Genomic DNA, 18,629 nt, shown 5'->3' with positions numbered 1-18,629 from the left:
AGCTTTGAAAGTATATTTAAAACATTTTTACATTTTAACATCGACTTCAATCAGGTTAAAGCAGATTCCAGACTAAGAGATACAGAATTAAATGAAAATGATAAAGTAATCAAATAGAGTGAGAGACAATGGCTTAATATTCATATACTTCATACCAAATCAAATTTTTCCTGTAAGGCAATTTCTTCTGACATTATTTCTCTGAGTGATACTTTCTTCGTTTGAGCGTTCCATTGATCAAATAAGGGTAGCATTTCAGGCACTGCTAAAGTCTTCAATAATTTTCTGCCTGTTCTGTGAGATGATTTTTGTTCAGGATTATTGAGACTAATATGCCCAACCAGGGAAGAATCTGTAGAAGAAGTATAAATAGTGTCATACTCTCAACAATAAAAGTACAAATTAAGCAACATTATTTACTCTATTACATGTACTTTGGAAAAGACGTGGAAACATGGCATTTTAAACTCTTCTGCTTATAAACAGAACACAGCTCAGAAATTCTAAAATATCTTCACATAATTGCAAGTAAGAAATTATATATGTAAATATGGGAATATTTGGAATGAACAACTTGGTTATAACTATAAATCAACTCAATGCTTCCCATTCTTTTTCATATCACATCTACACACAGAAAGTGATGACACCTATACAGGATGCTGGAAAACAGCAGCTAGCTGGAGGTGACCCAGTAGAGCGGCTCCATAGTCTGAGGGCCCCAGGCGCTGCCCAGCCACTCCAAGGACAGAGAGGATCAATATTTTGGCAAAACTTAAACCCACTTGGGACACATGATAAATATTGAGCACATGATATTCAACCTAAAGAAGGAACTGGACACCAAAGAATTTCACAATAACAGGATTCAATGTGTAACATTTCAGCATCTCTAAGGGATATCAACACATTGATTTGCTTTCCTGGAGAGCAAGGAAACATCAGATACTGGCATGCACACAACACCAGTACCCTTTGAGCACCTCTATCTCTCAAACAGCTTTAGCTCTTGAAGGTATGACATGGGCACAGGTCTGAACTAAAGCAGAGCCTAAAAATCTTCAACCTGGACCTCTTGCCTTAGTACCAGGGCAGAGTGGACAGAAGGGTCTATCTGGAGGAACTCATGAACAAAAGAAGGACCATTATTAACAGGTCTGACATCCCTGCATTAATCTCCAAAGAAACTACTGTAGAGAAATTCTCTGGAACCAAATATTTCCAAGTTGGTAGGATATACCAAAAAGGCAGGCTTTTTAATTTTTTTTCACATTTTATTCTTAAATATGTTCAAACTTACAGGACAGTTACCAACATACACTTATTCCCACACCCAGAAACCTAGATCTACCAATTTAACATTCTGCCTCTTTTCAGTATCATTCTATCCATCCATCCATCCATGTACTATCTACCTATCCATTTTCTGAACACCGAATATAGATGATTGAGTATAGTATTGAGTATAGTATCATGCTCCTTGCATACCTAATACTGTCATGTACATTTCCTAAGAACAAGGACATAGACTTATGTCACCACCTTAAGAGCAATAATCAAGTTTAAGAAATTTAACATTGAAATAAATTTTAGTCTATATTCCAATTTTCTCATAGGTCGCAAATGTCCCTTTGAGCCTTTGCTCCTTCCTTGCTAGATTTCAAAGGAGGGTCACGTACTGAATTTAATTGTCATTGTTTCTTTTGTTGCACTTTGTTTTGTTTTGTTTTTTCATTGTGGAAACATATATACAACATAAATTTTCTCATCTCAACCATTCTCAATATATCATTCAATGGGATAACATTCACAACGTTGTGGGACCCCACTACCTTCCATTAATAAAACTCCCCATCTTCCCAACCAGAACCCTATACCCATTCTCCCTGTCCCCAGTCTCTGACAACCTGTACTCAAATTTCTGTCTCAGGCCATGGTGGCTCAGCAGGCAGAGTTCTTGCCTACCATGCCAGAGACCTGGGTTTGATTCCCAGTGCCTGCCCATGTAAAGAAAAGAAAAAGAAAAACACCTACAACATATTGGGCAAGCCACGGTGGCTCAGCAGGCAGAGTTCACATCTACAATGCCGGAGACCCAGGTTTCCTTCCCGGTGCCTGCCCATGACAAAAAACAAAACTAAACAAAAAATTTTCTGCCTCTATGAGCTTGTATATTTATTCTCCAATATTCCCTTTGTAGTTACCATGGGGCCTAAATTTTACATTCTAAATCTAAAACAATCTAGCATGCTATGACATTAAGTTAACTTCAATAGTATATACAAACCATGTTCATATATCCCTCTGTCACCCCCATCTTTATGTAGTTCTTATCACAAATTACATGTTTATGTATTATATATCCAAAAACACTGACATCATTTTATGAATTTGCCTTTTATATCATGGGGGAAATAAAAAGTAGAGTTAAAACCAAAATACAGGAGTTCTGACATTTATATTCACCCATGTTGTTACCCTCAACAGAGATCTTTACTTCTTCATGCAGCCTCAATCTGCTGTCTTGGGTCCTTTCCGTTCAACCTGCAGAACTCTCTTCAGCATCTCCTGTAGGATCATCAAGTAGTAGCAAAGTCCCTCAGCTTCTGTTTATCTGGAAATGTTTTAATCTCTCCTCCATTTTTGAAACACAGTTTCACCTTACATAGAATTGTTGGTTGGCAGTTTTTTGCTTTCATCGCTTGAAATATGTCTTCCCACTGCCTTCTGGGAAGACACCATGGTTTCTGCTAAGAAACTGACCTCAATCTTATTGAGGTGTCATTGTATATGATATACTACTTCTCTCTTGAAATTCTTGCAGCTTTCAGAATTTTTTTTTATTTTTGGCATTCAGCAGCGTGATTCTAATATGTCACAGTGTGGATCCTGTTGGGTTGATCCTGTTTGGTGGTTGTAAATATCGATGTGGATATTCATGTATTCCATTAATATGACAATATTATATCATATATAATATAATAATTTGGTAAGATATCAGCAAATATTTCTTTGAGTATTTTCTCTCCTCTCTTCTCTCTTCTCAGAGATTTCCAGTATGCATATATTGGTACACTTGATGGGATGCCCCAGGTTCCTCAGGCTCTGTTCTTTTTTTTCATTCTTTCTTCTTTTTCTTCCTCAGATAGGATGATTTCAATTGTCACATTTTTTTAAGATTACTGACTCTTTCTACTGACAGCCCCAATCTTTGGTTGAACCCCTGTAGAGAATTTCTAATTTTTCTTACAATGGTTTTTGCATGTTTGGTTTCTTTTCAAATTTTCTACCCCTATATTGATATTCTCTTTGTGTTCATCTATCATTTTCCTGATTTCCTTTAGTTCTTTGTGTTTTCCTTTATTTCTCTTAACATATTTACGACCATTTTTTAAAGTTTTTGGCTGATATGCCCCAGGTCTGGTCCTCCTCAATGTTGGTTTCTAATGCTTTCATCTTCTCCTCTACTTCCTGTTAGTTAGATTCAGTTGTCAACTTGGCCAGGTGAGCATACCTAGTCTTGTTGCTGCGGACATAAGCCAATGGTACATGAACCTCCTCTGTTGCTAATTACATCTGCAGTCAGCTAGGAGGCGTGTCTGCTGCAATGAGTGACGTTTTACTTAATTGTCTGGTGCTTAAATGAGAGATCCCAACATAGCACAGCTAGCAGCTCAGCATTCCTCATCTCAGCACTAGCAGCTCAGCCCAGGCCTTGGAGATACAGAAAGAAGTCACCCCGGGGAAAGTTGTTGGAACCCAGGGGCCTGGAGAGAAGGCCAGCAGAGACCATCTTGTGCCTTCCACGTAAGAAAGAACCTCAGTGGAAAGTTAGCTGCCTTTCCTCTGAAGAACCAACAAAATAAATCCCCTTTTATTAAAAGCCAGTCTGCTTCTGGTGTGATGCATTCCGGCAGCTAGCAAACCAGAACACTATGTTTTGTAATCTTTTGATGAAACCTGAATTTTTTCCTTTTTTTTTTTCAGTGAGTATCTTTACATGAAGAGCACTACAAATGATTTTCCCTAAGTTAAATACAATATCATTCCCGAGGCAGGATAATGATCCTCCTAAATCCAGTTCTCTATGGATTTTAGAATTATGGTCATACTTGAGTCCTTTCAAAAGTCCTTTCAAAAGGACTCAAGTGACTTGAGGTTTAGATGAAGTTTTTTTTTTTATATTCATCATCATGATCATTTCCTAGGACATTTGCATCAATTCAAAAAAAGAAAACAGAAAAAAATTCATACATACCATACCCCTTACCCATCCCTTTCATTGATCACTAACATTTCAATCTACTAAATTTATTTTAACATTTGTTCTCCCATTATTTATTTATTTTTAATCCATATGTATTACTCATCTGTCAATAACAAAGAAAAAAGGAGCATCAGACACAAGGTTTTCACAATCACACATTCACATTGTGAAAGCTGTATCATTATACAATCATCTTCAAGAAATATGGCTACTGGAACACAGCCCTCCATTTTCAGGCAGCTCCCTCCAGCCTCTCCATTGCAACTTCACTAAAAAGGTGATATCTATTTAATGCATAAGAATAACCTCCAGGATAATCTCTCAACTCTGTTTAGAATCTCTCAGCCACTGACACTTTATTTTGGTCTCATTTCGCTCTTCCCCTTTTGGTCGAAAAGGTTTTCTCAATCCCTAGATGCTGAGTACCAGCTCATTCTAAGACTTCTGTCCCATGTTGCCAGGAAGGTCCACACCCCTGAGAGTCATGTACCATGTAGAGAGGGGGAGGTCAGTGAGTTTGCTTGTCATTTTGACTGAAAGAGGCCATATCTGAGCAACAAAAGAGGTTCTCTTGGAGGTGACTCTAAGGCCTAATTTTAAGTAAGTTTAGCCCATCCTTTGTGGGGTTAAGTTTCATATGAATAAACCCCAAGGTTGGGGGCTCAGCCTATTGCTTTAGTTGTCCTCACTGCTTGTGAAAATATCAACAATTCTCCACTTGGGGAAGTTGAATTTTCCCCCTTTCTCACCCTTCCCCCAAGAGGACTTTGCAAATACTTTTTTATTCACTGTTCAAATCACTCTGGACAAACCCACAAAATGTCATGCCCTACTCAAGGTTCCATGTATTATGGTGTTCAATTAAGTGGCCCTCATAAGTTATATTAGGAAATGCACTAGTCAAAATATAAATTTTGTACCAAATAAACATTTTTTGCTTTAGTGTCACACATAAGTTAATGCTTTAAAATATTAATTACCATCTATTTTCAGCACCATGCAGTAAGGACATTCCTTTGTTCTCCCTCATGCAAAAACATTTTTAAATTTGTACATTTAGTCACTATCATTATACACTCTAGGCATTCCTAGATTATACTATCTCTGTCTTTATCGTCTATCTTTCCTTCTGATTTCATTTGTGCCCCCAGGCCTCCTCCCTGTATCATTCTCACATTCAGCTTCATTCAGTGTTCTAACATTATTGTATTACAGTTAGAAATTACTGCATTACAGTTAGATAGTAATGTGCTATCCATTTCTGAATTTTTACAATCAGTCCTGTCGCACAATCTGTATCCCTTCAACTCCAATTACCCAATATCTACCCTATTTCTATCTTCTGATGGTCTCTGTTATCAACTGAAATTCTCCAAGTTCACTCACTAATCTCAGTTCATATCGGTGAGACCATACAGTATTTACCCTTTTGTTTCTGGCTAATCTCATTTAGCATAATGTCCTTAAGGTCCATCCATGTTGTTATATACTCCATAACTTTATTCTGTCTTACAGCTGCATAATATTCCATCATATGTATATAACACAGCTTATTTAACTACTTGTCTGCTGATGGACATATTGGCTGTTTCCATCCCTTGGAAATTGTAAATAATGCTGCTATAAACATTGGTGTTCAAATGTCCGTTTCTGTTCTTGCCCTCGTGTCTTCTGAGCAGATACCTAGGAACGGTATTGCTGGATTACATGGCAGTTCTATACTTAGCTTCCTGAGTATAAAAACTGCTTTCCATAGAGGTTGTACCATTTGATACTCCCATCAACAGTAGATAAGTGTGCCTCTTTCTCCACATCCTCTCCAGCACTTGCCAGTTTCTTTTTTATTGATAATGGCCATTCTGGTGGGGATGAGATGATATCTCATTGTGGTTTTGATCTGCATTTCCCTAAGAATCAGGGAGGTTGAGCATTTCTTCATGTGCCTTTTGGCCATTTGTATTTTCTCTTCTGAGAAGTGTCTGTTCAAGTCTTTTGCCCATTTTGTAACTGGGTTGGCTGTCTTTTTGTTGTTGAGTTGCACAATCTCTTTATAAATTCTGGATACTAGACCTTTATCTGGTATGTCGTTTCCAAATATTGTCTCCCATTGTGTAGGCTGTCTCTTTACTTTCTTGATGAAGTTCTTTGACGCACAAAAGTGTTTAATTTTTGAGGACTTCCCATTTCTTTCTTTCTTTATTCAATGCTCATGCTTTGGCTGTAAGGTCTAGAAAGCCACCTACTATTATAAAAATTTTAAGATATTTCCTTATATTTTCTTCTAACAGTTTTATGATCTTAGATCTAATGTTTAGGACTTTGATCCATTTTGAGTTAAGTTTTGTATAGGGTGTGAGATATGGATCCTCTTTCATTCTTTTGCATGTGGATATCCAGTTCTCTGGGCACCATTTATTGAAGAGACTGTTCTGCCCCAAGTGAGTTGGCTTGACTGCCTTATCAAAGATCAGTTGTCCGCAGATGAGAGGGTCTATATCTGAACACTCTATTCGATTCCATTGGTCAATATATCTATCTTTATGCCAGTACCATGCTGTAGCTTCATAATACACCTTAAAGTAAGGTGGCGTGAGACCTCTGACGTTTTTTCTTTCTCAGAATATTTGTAGCTCTTTGGGGCACCCTGCCCTTCAGATAAATTTGGTTATTGGTTTTTCTATTTCTGAAAAGTAAGGTGTTGGGATTTTAATTCGTATTGCATTGAATCTGTAAATCAATTTAAGTAGAATTGACATCTTAACTATATTTAGTCTTCCAATCCACAAACATGGTATGTCCTTCCATTTATTTAGGTCTTCTGTGATTTCGTTTATAATTTCTTGTAGTTTTCTTTATATAGGGCTTTTGTATCTTTAGTTAAATTTATTCCTAAATATTTTATTCTTTTGGTTGCAATTGTAAATGGAATTTTTTTCTTGATTTCCCCCTCAGATTGTTCATTACTAGTGTATAGAAACACAACAGATTTTTAAGTGTTGATCTTCTAACCTGCCACTTCTGCTGTACTCATTTATTAGCTCTAGTAGTTCTGCTGCTGATTTTTCGGGGTTTTCGACATATAGTATCATATTATCTGCAAACAGTGAGAGTTTTACTTCTTCCTTTCCAATTTTGATGCCTTGTATTTCTTTTTCTTGTCTAATTGCTCTGGCTAGAACCTCCAACACGATGTTGAATAACAATGGTAATAGTGGACAATCTTGTCTTGTTCCTGATCTTAGGGGGAAAGTGTTCAGCTTTTCCCCATTGAGGATGATGTTAGCTGTGGGTTTTTCATATATTCCCGGTATCATATTGAGGAAGTTCCCTTCTATTCCAATCCTTTGAAGTGTTTTCAACAAGAAAGGATGTTGAATTTTGTCAAATGCCTTTTCTGCATCAATCAAGATGATCATGTGATTTTTCTGCTTTGATTTGTTGATATGATATATTACATTAATTCATTTTATATTAAACCATTCTTGCATACCTGCATACCTGAATATAGGATTCAAATAGATGAAGCCTACTTGGTCATGGTGTATAATTCTTTCAATGTGCTGTTGGATTTGATTTGCAAGAATTTTGTTGAGGATTTTTGCATCTATATTCATTAGAGAGATTGGTCTGTAGTTTTCTTTTCTTGTAGTATCCTTGGCTTTGGTATGCAGGTGCTGTTGGCTTTACAGAATGAGTTAGGTAGCCTTCCCTCCTCTTCAATTTTTTTGAAGAGTTTGAGCAGGATTGGTACTAAGTCTTTCTTGAATGTTTGATAGAATTCACATGTGAAGCTGTCTGGTCATGGACTTCTCTCTTTTGGGAGCTTCTTAATGACTAGTTCAATTTCTTTACTTGTGATTGATTTGTTGAGGTCATCTATTTCTTCTCAAGTCAATGTTGGTTGTTGATGCCTTTCTAGCAAGTTGTCCATTTCATCAACATTGTCTAGTTTATTTGCATATTAGCATAAAGTTGTTCATAGTATCCTCTCATTACTTCCTTTATTTCTGCGGGGTTAGTAGTTATGTCTCCTCTTCCCTTTCTGATTCTAGTTATTTGCAATCTCTCTCCTCTTCTTTTTGTCAACTTCATTAAGGATCCATCAATCTTATTGATTTTCTCATAGAACCAACTTCTGGTTTTGTTGATTTTCTCGACTGTTTTCATGCTCTCAATTTCATTTATTTCTGCTCTAATCTTCATGATTTCTTTGCTTTTGCTTGCGTTGGGGTTAGTTTGCTATTCCTTCTCTAGTTCTTCCAAATGAACAGTTAATTCCTTGATTTTTGCCCTTTCTTCTTTTTTGATATAGGCATTTAGGGCAATAAATTTCCCTAATAGCACTGCCTTTGTCACATCCCATAGATTTTAATATGTTGTGTTTTCATTTTCATTTGCCTTGAGATATTTACTGATTTCTCTTGTAATTTCCTCCTTGACCCACTGTTTGTTTAAGAGTGTATTGTTGAGTCTCCACATTTTTGTGAATTTTCTGGCGCTCTGGCCATTTCAGATGTCTCATCCTCCAGTTCACTAATCCTATCTTCTGCCTCTTGAAATCTAACATTGTAGCCTTCCATTGTTTTTTTCATCTTCTACTGCGCCTTTCATTCCCATAAGTTCTGTGATTTTTCTTTCAAAGTTTCAATTTCTTCTTTTTTTTCACTCCTTGCCTTCTTTATATCCTCCCTCAATTCACTGAATTGATTTTTGATGAGGTTTTCCACGTCTTTTCAGACATTATGAATTAATTGTTTCAATTCCTGTATCTCATTTGAATTGTTGGTTTGTTCCTTTGGGCCATATCTTCAGTTTTCCTAGTATGATTCGTTATTTTTTGCTGGTGTCTAGGCATTTAATTACCTTAGTTTATTCTGGAGACTGTTCTCACTTCTTTTACCTAGGATTTTCTTGCTGGATGACTTTGTTGTTTATCTGTTCTTTGACACTCAGTTCAGCTTATTCTGGACCTCTAGCTTAGGTTTGTTTAACAGATCAGAATTTTTCAGTTCTTATTTTCTTGTTTCTTGCCATACTTGTATGGTGCCTTTTTTCCTCCTTAGGAGAGTCTATTTAGGTATTATAGACCCCAGCCAGATTTTCCCAGACCAAACTGGCCTCCTGTCAGAAGGAAAGAGTCACCTGCATCAGTTTTTCCTGAGGGTGAGACCCAGCAGATTGAAAGCTTTCCTATGAAGCCTCTGGTCTCCGTATTTTTCCTATCCTGCCCAGTATGTGGCACCTTTCTGCCTGTGGGTCCCACCAGCATAAGGTGAGGTAGTGCCTTTAACTTCAGCAGACTCTCCCTGCTGGGGGTGTGGTTGAGACAGAGAGGTTGAAGGCTGGTTTTAATCACTTCACTTTTCCAGACCCTAGGGTCTGAATTCCTTGAGGGAGGGAATCCACCTGAGCTGGACCCCACCCCTCTCCTAGGGAAGGCACACGCTCCAGACAAACACTCAAACAAGCTCAATTATGCCCATGCCTGGGGTACTTGGAGCCTGAGAAGTCCTGCACCTGTATCTAAAGAGTAGCCAAGCCATAGAAACACAGCCACAAAAAAGAAAAAAAAATCCTTTCAGAGCAGGACCCCCATTCCTCCAGTTTGCTAAGAGCTTAAGTTGGTAAATTGCTCTGTGTATCTCCAGGTCCTACGTGTCCTCTCCTTTCCTTCAGGGCCCAGATTATTTCAAATCTAAAAAAACTGTTCTGTTTTGTTTTTTTCTTTTTTCCGTCAGCCCTGCCCCCTCTGCACCAGGGCAAAAAGCAGCAACCTCCACTTTTACTTGAAGTTTAGCTGAGGTGGGGGCCTATTTTTAGTAGTCAGAATTTGTTAATTAATTCCACAATTGGAGCTTGGTTGCACTCAGCCCCTGCTGCTGGTAAAGTCTCTTTCCTTTCCCCTCTGGGAAACAGCCTGTGGGGGAGGGTCCTGGCCACTGCAGTTGGGGATCTCACAGTTCTGGATGGGCTCGTAACTGGTCCAGCTTGTCCAGACTAGAGTACGCTGTGTGTCCAGTCACTGACGTGGCTCCAGAAGTTGCTCTATACCATTCCTGGCTATTTACTAGCTGCTCTGGAGGACAAACTAAATCCTACACCTCACTAAGCCACCATCTTGGTCCCATTGAAACTTGAATATTTTGATTGTTTACAGTGTTATCACTGGAATTTAGAATGAGGCAAACTGTTCCTTAAGCTTTTATCCAGTTAGGATTATGACACAGCTTTTCTGGATTGCCAGGAGCTCACAAAACAGAAAAAAGAGGAAAGAAAGGAAGAAAACACTTCACCCATCTTCACAGATGGACCTGTGCAAGTGCTCTCCTTCAGGACTTGTCAATGCAATGAATTTAAAGACCAGGTCCAGGACAAAGCATTGGGGCCTCCCTTTTTCCTTTCTGCATATGAGTCTTGTCTTTGGCATGCACATGTGGCTGTAGGAAATACCCCATCTACACGGTTCCAAATGCTCCCTTTTCTCTAGGAAACAGTTTCCTCACAGTATCAGGCACTTCACTGTATTGCCCTAGAGCCAGCAATCCCTTGTCTCAGGAAGCACAATTTGACAGCTCTGCTACAGAGTTCAGTTGGGGAGTTCCATGGGCTGCCTTTCACATGCATGGAAAGTTTTATGGCAGCAAGTCTCTTAGGCCACTACGAGACCAATACTACATGCTCCTACTGTGTGTAGGATAGTTATTCTGCTACCTAGGAACTGGGATCAGAGTTCCACATTGAGAGTGGGGGTTGGCACCATACCAAGACAGTGAAAAGCCAGATAGGGGACCACAAGATCCTACTACTTTTAAGTAGCCTTTTTCTTGATTCAGTGCTTGCCTGTTACCGCAGTCCTTTAACTGTTTTCCAGAACTTGAGAACGATGATTCTGCCAGTTCTTACTGGTTTGTTCATACCTTCTGACAACAGGCTGATTTTTATGCTTTAATGACATTAGTGTCAATACAAACTTTAACAACCAAGTAATATTTCAACAATTCTCTATATCAGACACATAACTTATTGATCTGTAACAAACACTTTTCTTTCAAGCAGAAAAAAATGTTAACAGGAAACAGCTTGACTATATGTATTAGAGGACATCCTGGGTGTTCCATAGCACTAATGAAAATTAAACATATTATAGGGACTTTTTACCTCCTTTATATATATATTTTTTTAACTTTTTAATTGTATAATATAACATATTTACAAAGCAAAAAAATAAAAAAGCAATAGTTTTCAAAGCACTCTTCAACAGTAATGCACTCTTAAATTACTTCAACTCTTCAAAGTAGTTTAAAGACCTCAGAGTTTGTCATGGGCTACCATACAATCCTCTCACATTTTTCCTTCTAGCTGCTCCAGAATATGGGAGGCTAGAAGGAATACATATTTTTTTTTATCATCACAATCGACTTTTTCTTTCTTTTTTGTGAAAAATAACATATATGCAAAAAAAATCAATACATTTCAAAGCACAGCACCATAATTAGTTGTAGAACATATTTCAGAGTTTGGTATGGGTTCCTTTATTTTTTTATATACTTTAGGTTATATCAATATTAAATTTCAACATTTTTAAAGTGCTTTTAATTAAAAATAAAAAATTCTTGGACAATATATTTTGTGGAAGTATATTTGAATGAGTTAAAATTTATACACACCCACCAAGTTTCCACAAGATGACAAGAACAAGAGAAGTGAAAATGTGCTTTACCTTGGATATGCTTGCCACAGGAGACTTCTTCTTGTCTTTGTCGTTCCTAAACCCAAATGCAGGGCAGGGGATTGGCAGAGAGGTGCACATTAGTAATAAGATTACATTATATTTTCTTCTAGAAATCATTTCCACTGTGTATTTTAAATTACTTTAAGTAAATATAAAACCAAATAAATAAAATTGCAATATATGATACATTCATATAATTTTTCCACTTATAGAGCTCTTCTGCCACATTTTTTTAAAAAACCATTTTTGAAATTTAATCCATCAGCACTGCAGTCATTAACTTATGGAGCAAAAACTCACAGCTTTTGAATTTTAAAAAAATAAATAAATAAACAGGGTGGGCCACAGCGGCTTAGCAGGCAGAGTTTTCGCCTGCCATGCCAGAGACCCGGGTTCGAGTCCCGGTGCCTGTCCTAGCAATAATTAATTAATTAATTAAATTAAATATACAATCCCATTGAGTTTTATCAATAATTACATATTTGGCCAATCAGGAAATAATCGAAAATACTGGAAAGAGAAAAAAATCAGTAAAAATTCATTCTCTCTCAAAATCAAAATTCAATAGAATCCTTTCATATAATATGGTAGATTATATTGAAAAGTAAAGGTGACAAAATGGACACAAAAGGAGCTCTTTATAAAAAAGAAGCCTACCAACCATTACAGATTCCTTCCATTTCTCATGAATCACTTTAGCCAGATTCAGATCTATATGAACCACACAATCCTCAACTGTTAGAGATCCTTGTGAGGGGGAAAAGAAAAGAAAAGAAAATCATTACTCATTACGCGTTTGCAGTAAATATACTCAAACTACCTTACGTATCATAAAACTAATTTGTATTATTAATCACTAACAAATGTTTCTAGTTACTAAATCTCTTGGAATATTTTTGTTTATGTTACTATGCTTGTTTTCATGTTTCTGGCTGGTGTAATTATACAAAGCTGCATAAAAAAATAAACTTAATTTATTCATTTCCATTAGTCAAGATTTTTCAATAGGTGTGTTCTGAGACATTATTCTTGCCTTAAGTGCATCTGGAGTAGCACCAAAGTATTCAAAAAGGTTCATCTGCATAAGTATGACAGAAAAACAGAAAAACTTTCAATATATGTATGGAATGCATACAAACTCCATATCAATATTCTCTTTTTCTTCAAAACTATATTTTTAAAATTCTCTAAAAACAATGTGTTATGGGAAGTTAGCCATCACAAATTACTTTTACATTTCAGTTAACTGAAGAAAGAATTTTATAATCCAAAGAGGACTTCTAAATTCTAGTCACACTAAGATACACATGTAAGTAATTTACTTTTTCCTTACCTGAATCGACACCAACAGGGCCAAATAATTCATTGAGCTGAAAAGCCAGTTCAGGGGGTAATGCCAATTCCAGACAGTCTATGGTCAGAGATTTGGCCATCACTGGTGTAGGATTCAGCATGTCAGTTTTATATTCTTCACTAACTCCTGCTGACAAACTACTCCCTGCCATTAGAATTTTCTCCATTTCCTGTTCATCTTCATCCATAAATTCTTCTGTATTTATATGAAATTTTGCATAATCCTTTGGAAGATTTTCATTTTTCTTTACTTCAAAAGGGTCAGTAAAATGAATTTCTTCATTTGATTCAAGATCTGAAGTACTCAAAACAGAGTTCAAAATATCAGACACATTCACAGAAGAATGTATATTGTCACCAATTTCTGTGGTGACTAGATTCTTCTCCATTTCACTCAGGTCTGTAGGGGTGGCAGCTTTTAGAGTACCTGGGAAAGACTGCTTCATGCTGTACAAACCTGAAAGCTCTGCCTGACTATTAGGAAGTGGTTCATTAGTATTCTTGAGCTCTACAGTAGCATTAGGAAATACACTTGTTATTAACCCAGGTCTTTCAGGAGTTATAGCTCTTATTCCTGCTTGCTCTAAATTTCCATTTACCGCATCACAGACAGGCTGTGGGTCTTTATTACTGATACCAAGCACCTGGCTAAATTCTGGAACAGGAGAACTAGAATCCTCTGAAGTCTCTCTTTGACTAATAATTTCCTTCAAATTCAAACTTTGAGAACTTGGCAAAATTTGCGATTCAGCATATGATTTTTGGAAATTCTCAGATTCAGTATCCTCACATAACTTAGTTTCAGAATCCAACAACAGGCTTGTGGCCCAAATAATATCTTTGTTACACCGCTCATATAGGTCTTTCAGGGCTTCTGATGAAAAGGATCCAAATAATTTACATAGAATATTAAGACTTTCAGATTCATCAGCACTGGTAAGGTCACTTTCTTCAACATATGTGCTTTTATCATACATTACCCTATATGGAATTGCTTCTTGAGCCTCTGATTTGGTGTTAATATTGAAAGCTTTGGGTTTAAATCCATCTAATCTTCCTGTTAATAATCTGACAGAATCCGAAACAGTAATTTTATTCTTTTCTACTTTCCATAAGAGAGCAAAATCCTGTGGTTCAGTCTGGGTACACATGCCTACTCCTGTTTCAGAGACTCTTGTAGATTTATCCTCTGGAAATTCAGTTATAATTTGTGGTTCTACTACCCTAGAAATAGCACTTTTGGTAAAAGTAAGAGATACTGCATCTTGTCCATGAATGTTTGTACTCCGACAAGACTTATCATCATGAGGCATTTCATTGGGTAGCATTTCAGAACAACCTAGAGTTGAGCTGTCCAATGTCTTTGGTTCTTCAGGGCTTGTGTCCCAACAGGCCTCATGTGTTGTGTGAAAGGATATTTCCTTCATACTGTTATTAGTCCCAACTTCTAGGTCTGGTTCATTTAATCCAGCCTTTGGCATTCTTGATCTGCGCTCTCTCTGAGCTAAACAATCAGATGAAGGCCAGTCGCCCACAATGCTGAATGAGTTTGATGTATTTTTTTCAGTATTTTCATAAGTACCATATTTACAGCTATTGAGGAATTCTAAAGTATCTTCACAATGTGACTTCCTGCCATCCTCTATACTTCCATGTGGACATCCTTGTTGCTGCATACTATCTATATTCACAGATACGCTATTATCTAATACTCTGTGTAAATGAAGGGGATCATACTTCTTGTCACTTTGTATAGATGCAGTTTTTTCCATTTTTCGGTTCCTTTTTGTCCTCTGACCAATAGTCTTATCAACTGGCCAGTCACCAACAAAATTTGATAGCTCCTGTCTCGGGAACTTTCCCAAAGTTGATCTGCTTTTTTGTTTCCTAAAGGCTTTTTTCTTTACAGTTGCTCTTTCTTCCAACATTTCACCAGATAAAGATTTTTCATCTTGAACAGACATAGTCTTTGTGAGACCGCAGTATTCTTGATTATTTTCACCATAGCAAAAATTTGGTGATACTCTCTCTACAGAACTATATGCATCAGTTTTGCTGCACTCTTTTTCAGAAGCCATTTCTACTTGCTCTTCTTTTTCACTTTTGTCTGTTACTTGTACTTTGCTTTCAGAGTCAGAAAAATACATTTCTGGAGCTTCCTGAATGAAAGCACTCTGAATGCTATGATTCATATCAGCTATTTCATTTTCTCCTTTGTTTAAATCTGCATTACAAAGATAAGCAATATTCTCGGGTGACATAGTTTCATTAATCACTTTGAGTTTCTTCTCTTCAGTTAACTCTAGGCGTTTCAAAGATGAGGATAAAACGTTTTCTTCCTTTTTAGAGGTAATATCTTCATTGTCTTTTGGGCTGAAAGATTTTTTTTTAAAATATCATAAGGAAATTTCTTAATGTTGACATTAATATCATGATTTAAAGAAGCATTTAACTGAAAGATAGGGGTACATAACCATTTACTTATTCTAAAATATCCAGAAATAAACTGGACAAAAATTATAAAACCTACTCTTGATCCTTCCCTAATCTATAATAACCACATCCCCTTGCTGAAACCCCAGCACAATGTTTGGCATATAAACAGCTCTCAATTTTTACAAATTTAATAGTAAACATAATATTTTCAGGTTAGGTGCTTAAAATGCATTAAATGTCAAAGTTAAAGATCTAAGTCTTTTCCCCAGGAGAGGACATCACCTCCTCCTCTTCTGCATTTTCAACTCCTTTTTAACAGAACCTCTCCATCCCTTAGCGTCATAAAATATGAGCTCCAAACCTCTATATATTTTTATATTCTTCTTTACTCATTTATTCAATTGCTTATGTGTCCCAAATATTTAACAAGAATCAGCATGATGCTGGATTGCAAACTTACAGAAGGCTATGACTTGTATAACTCAGTATAGAGTGTACCATTAATGATTAATTTTTATGATACCAAGTTTTTAAAAGTATTTTTTGCTGATGCCTAAGGAAATAAAGGAAATACTAGAAGAGCAGATGAAATTAGAAAAAGAAGGCAGGAATATTCATGGTATAATCAAGGTCTCACAAAATCCTGAGGATAGTGAGAAAACTCCTAGGTCATTTCTCATATAAACTTTCATTTCTCTTGCTAACCATACACATCCCATTCCAGGTAAAACTATCCCCAAATCCTCACTTATAAAAAAGAATTATCTTATTTTTAAACTTAATTAGCAGTGATTTCACAAGCTCAAAAATTATCGTGTGTTTTCTCTTAACCATATTTCAAACTGAAATTCTTTACACATATTTTAACCTACCTGGTAAATCTGCCATAAGAAGATGCACAAAACTCAATACGTTCAGCTTTCTCTTGAACTGAAGAGCCCATGATCATTGGCACTGAAACAAAACGCTGATAGTTTTCCAACATTCTTGTTATTTTTTCTTTGCTTACTCCATGAATATTACGCCTGAAAATTCCAAGAGAGAAAACAGTAGAAGGAATATTGGTAACTAAGTTAAAAAAAAAAAAAAAAAAAAGATCAGAGCATATAATGTCAAAAAAAGCAATGGATAAAAATACCAAACCTGGTTTATTATGGCACAATATGTACTATTTGACTTAAGTTTTCATTTTATTCAAGCTTCTTAAATTACCATTTTCTTAGTCATATCATAAAATCTTTTCATTCCATATAACCCTTTATCAATTCGGAAAAAAAACAGACTCAAAAAATCTTTACAATCAGTTATTCTCAAGCTCTGCAAAAATCTCATTAGACTATGAATATCATTTCAAGGCTTTAATTTTTTTTTTTTTTTTTTTTTACATGGGCAGGCACCGGGAATTGAACCCGGGCCTCTGGCATGGCAGGCGAGAATTCTGCCTGCAGAGCCACCATGGCCGCCCCTTTAATTATTAACTAATGAGTAAAAAAATCACACTACAGAAGCTTTCACTTTTGCCAGTATGACAGAGTATATATTTTGGATAGTTCTCAGAGATATAAAACTATATCCTCAGTGAATTAAAGTAAATATCCTTTTCAAAGCATTTAAGTTTAAAGGAAAAAACTCTCTAGAATTTTAAGTCTCTTGGTATCCAAATATGAGATTTGTTATTTGTGCTTTCACTCATGGTGGCTTATTTCTTTGTGTGATTTTGTTTATGAGTTCATAGTTGGTTGAAACTAATATACAGCAATCCTTAGGCCTTAATTAGGGATGCTTTCTTTCACACAGCATTTGAATTTGTATCTGCCGGGAGACAGATGGTATGCTTTAGCCCCCTTCAGTCCCTCAAAGGTACTGTGCTAATGGAAACATCTCAATTGCAACTCTTCTACCACAATTTGGATCCAAGGTTTAGAATCTGGATCCCAGTATTAAAATTAGCATTTGCCACTTGGGAAAATCTGGCTTTCATATTTACCTACTTCCATCTTATCTGGTTTCAGATCACAGAGAAGCAAAGAGACAGAAAATATGAAAGTGAGGTTAAGAGACAAAGACACAGAGGACAGAGTGACAACGTCTAGTAGGTGCTTAATCCAAGCCCCAGAAAGAGAAAGGAGTGTATGGGACAGAGGCATTTTAAAGAAGAATGGTTGAAAATTTCAAGAATTGATGAAAGACACCAATCCCGTGATTTAAGAAGAGCAACAAAACCCAAACAAGATAAAAATAAATCTGAAACTAGAATCATACCAAAATTGGCATTCATCAAAAACAAAAAGATATTAAAAGCAAACTTTTAAGAGCTACCTAAAAGGACCTAACAATCAGACGACAGCTGATTTGACAACAGTAATAATGGAAGTTGGAATGAAATGCTATAGTTTATAACTCAATCTAGACTACAGAGCCAGCTAAAAAATCTTACAAGAATGAGGCTAATAAAAGGATTTTCAATTTATAAAAAAGAGGGAGAATTTGCCATTAAGCAGGCTTTCACTGTAAAGAAAATTCTCAAGATGAACATCATGCAGAGGAAAATTTCCAGATGGAAGGTCTGTGATACATGAAAAAATGAAGCACAAAGTAATAACTACATAAGTAAAGGAAAACAAGCACTGTTAGTATAATCTGGACAACAATAACATGTAAATATCAAAGGTAAATGTCATGGTTAAAATGTTCAAAGGTCTTGTATTTGTGAGGAGGAAGGCTAAGAAACAGATTAACTTTAGCTTTAAAGTTTGCATGATAAAAGTTATGAGGTAACCTAAAAGAATAAAAAGAGTGTAATTTTCAAATCAGTAGAAAAGGTAAAAATTGAATAAGAAA

The 18,629-nt window shown here is 36.3% G+C and overlaps 1 protein-coding gene across 14 annotated transcripts in view; it reads right to left on the bottom strand.

Moving 5' to 3' along the window:
• N4BP2 (NEDD4 binding protein 2) overlaps positions 1–18,629 on the bottom strand; it is a 131,955-nt gene that overhangs the window by 63,027 nt on the left and 50,299 nt on the right. For 13 of the 14 annotated variants that reach the window (XM_077136654.1, XM_077136651.1, XM_077136659.1 and 10 more), the window contains 5 exons: positions 16,661–16,813; positions 13,333–15,725; positions 12,661–12,746; positions 11,988–12,033; positions 156–352 (listed from right to left, as the gene is read on the bottom strand). In XM_077136654.1, the coding sequence (XP_076992769.1) occupies positions 156–352; positions 11,988–12,033; positions 12,661–12,746; positions 13,333–15,725; positions 16,661–16,813 (2,875 nt within the window). Of the gene's footprint in view, positions 1–155; positions 353–11,987; positions 12,034–12,656; positions 12,747–13,332; positions 15,726–16,660; positions 16,814–18,629 lie in introns of those variants that run through there. The other variant, XM_077136664.1, reaches the window with a different exon arrangement.

The sequence above is a fragment of the Tamandua tetradactyla genome, chromosome 19 (assembly GCF_023851605.1).
Source record: "Tamandua tetradactyla isolate mTamTet1 chromosome 19, mTamTet1.pri, whole genome shotgun sequence".
In the NCBI taxonomy this organism is placed as follows: Eukaryota; Metazoa; Chordata; class Mammalia; order Pilosa; family Myrmecophagidae; genus Tamandua; species Tamandua tetradactyla.
Note: the sequence above shows the minus strand (reverse complement) of the source record. Positions and strands in the feature narration are given on the sequence as shown.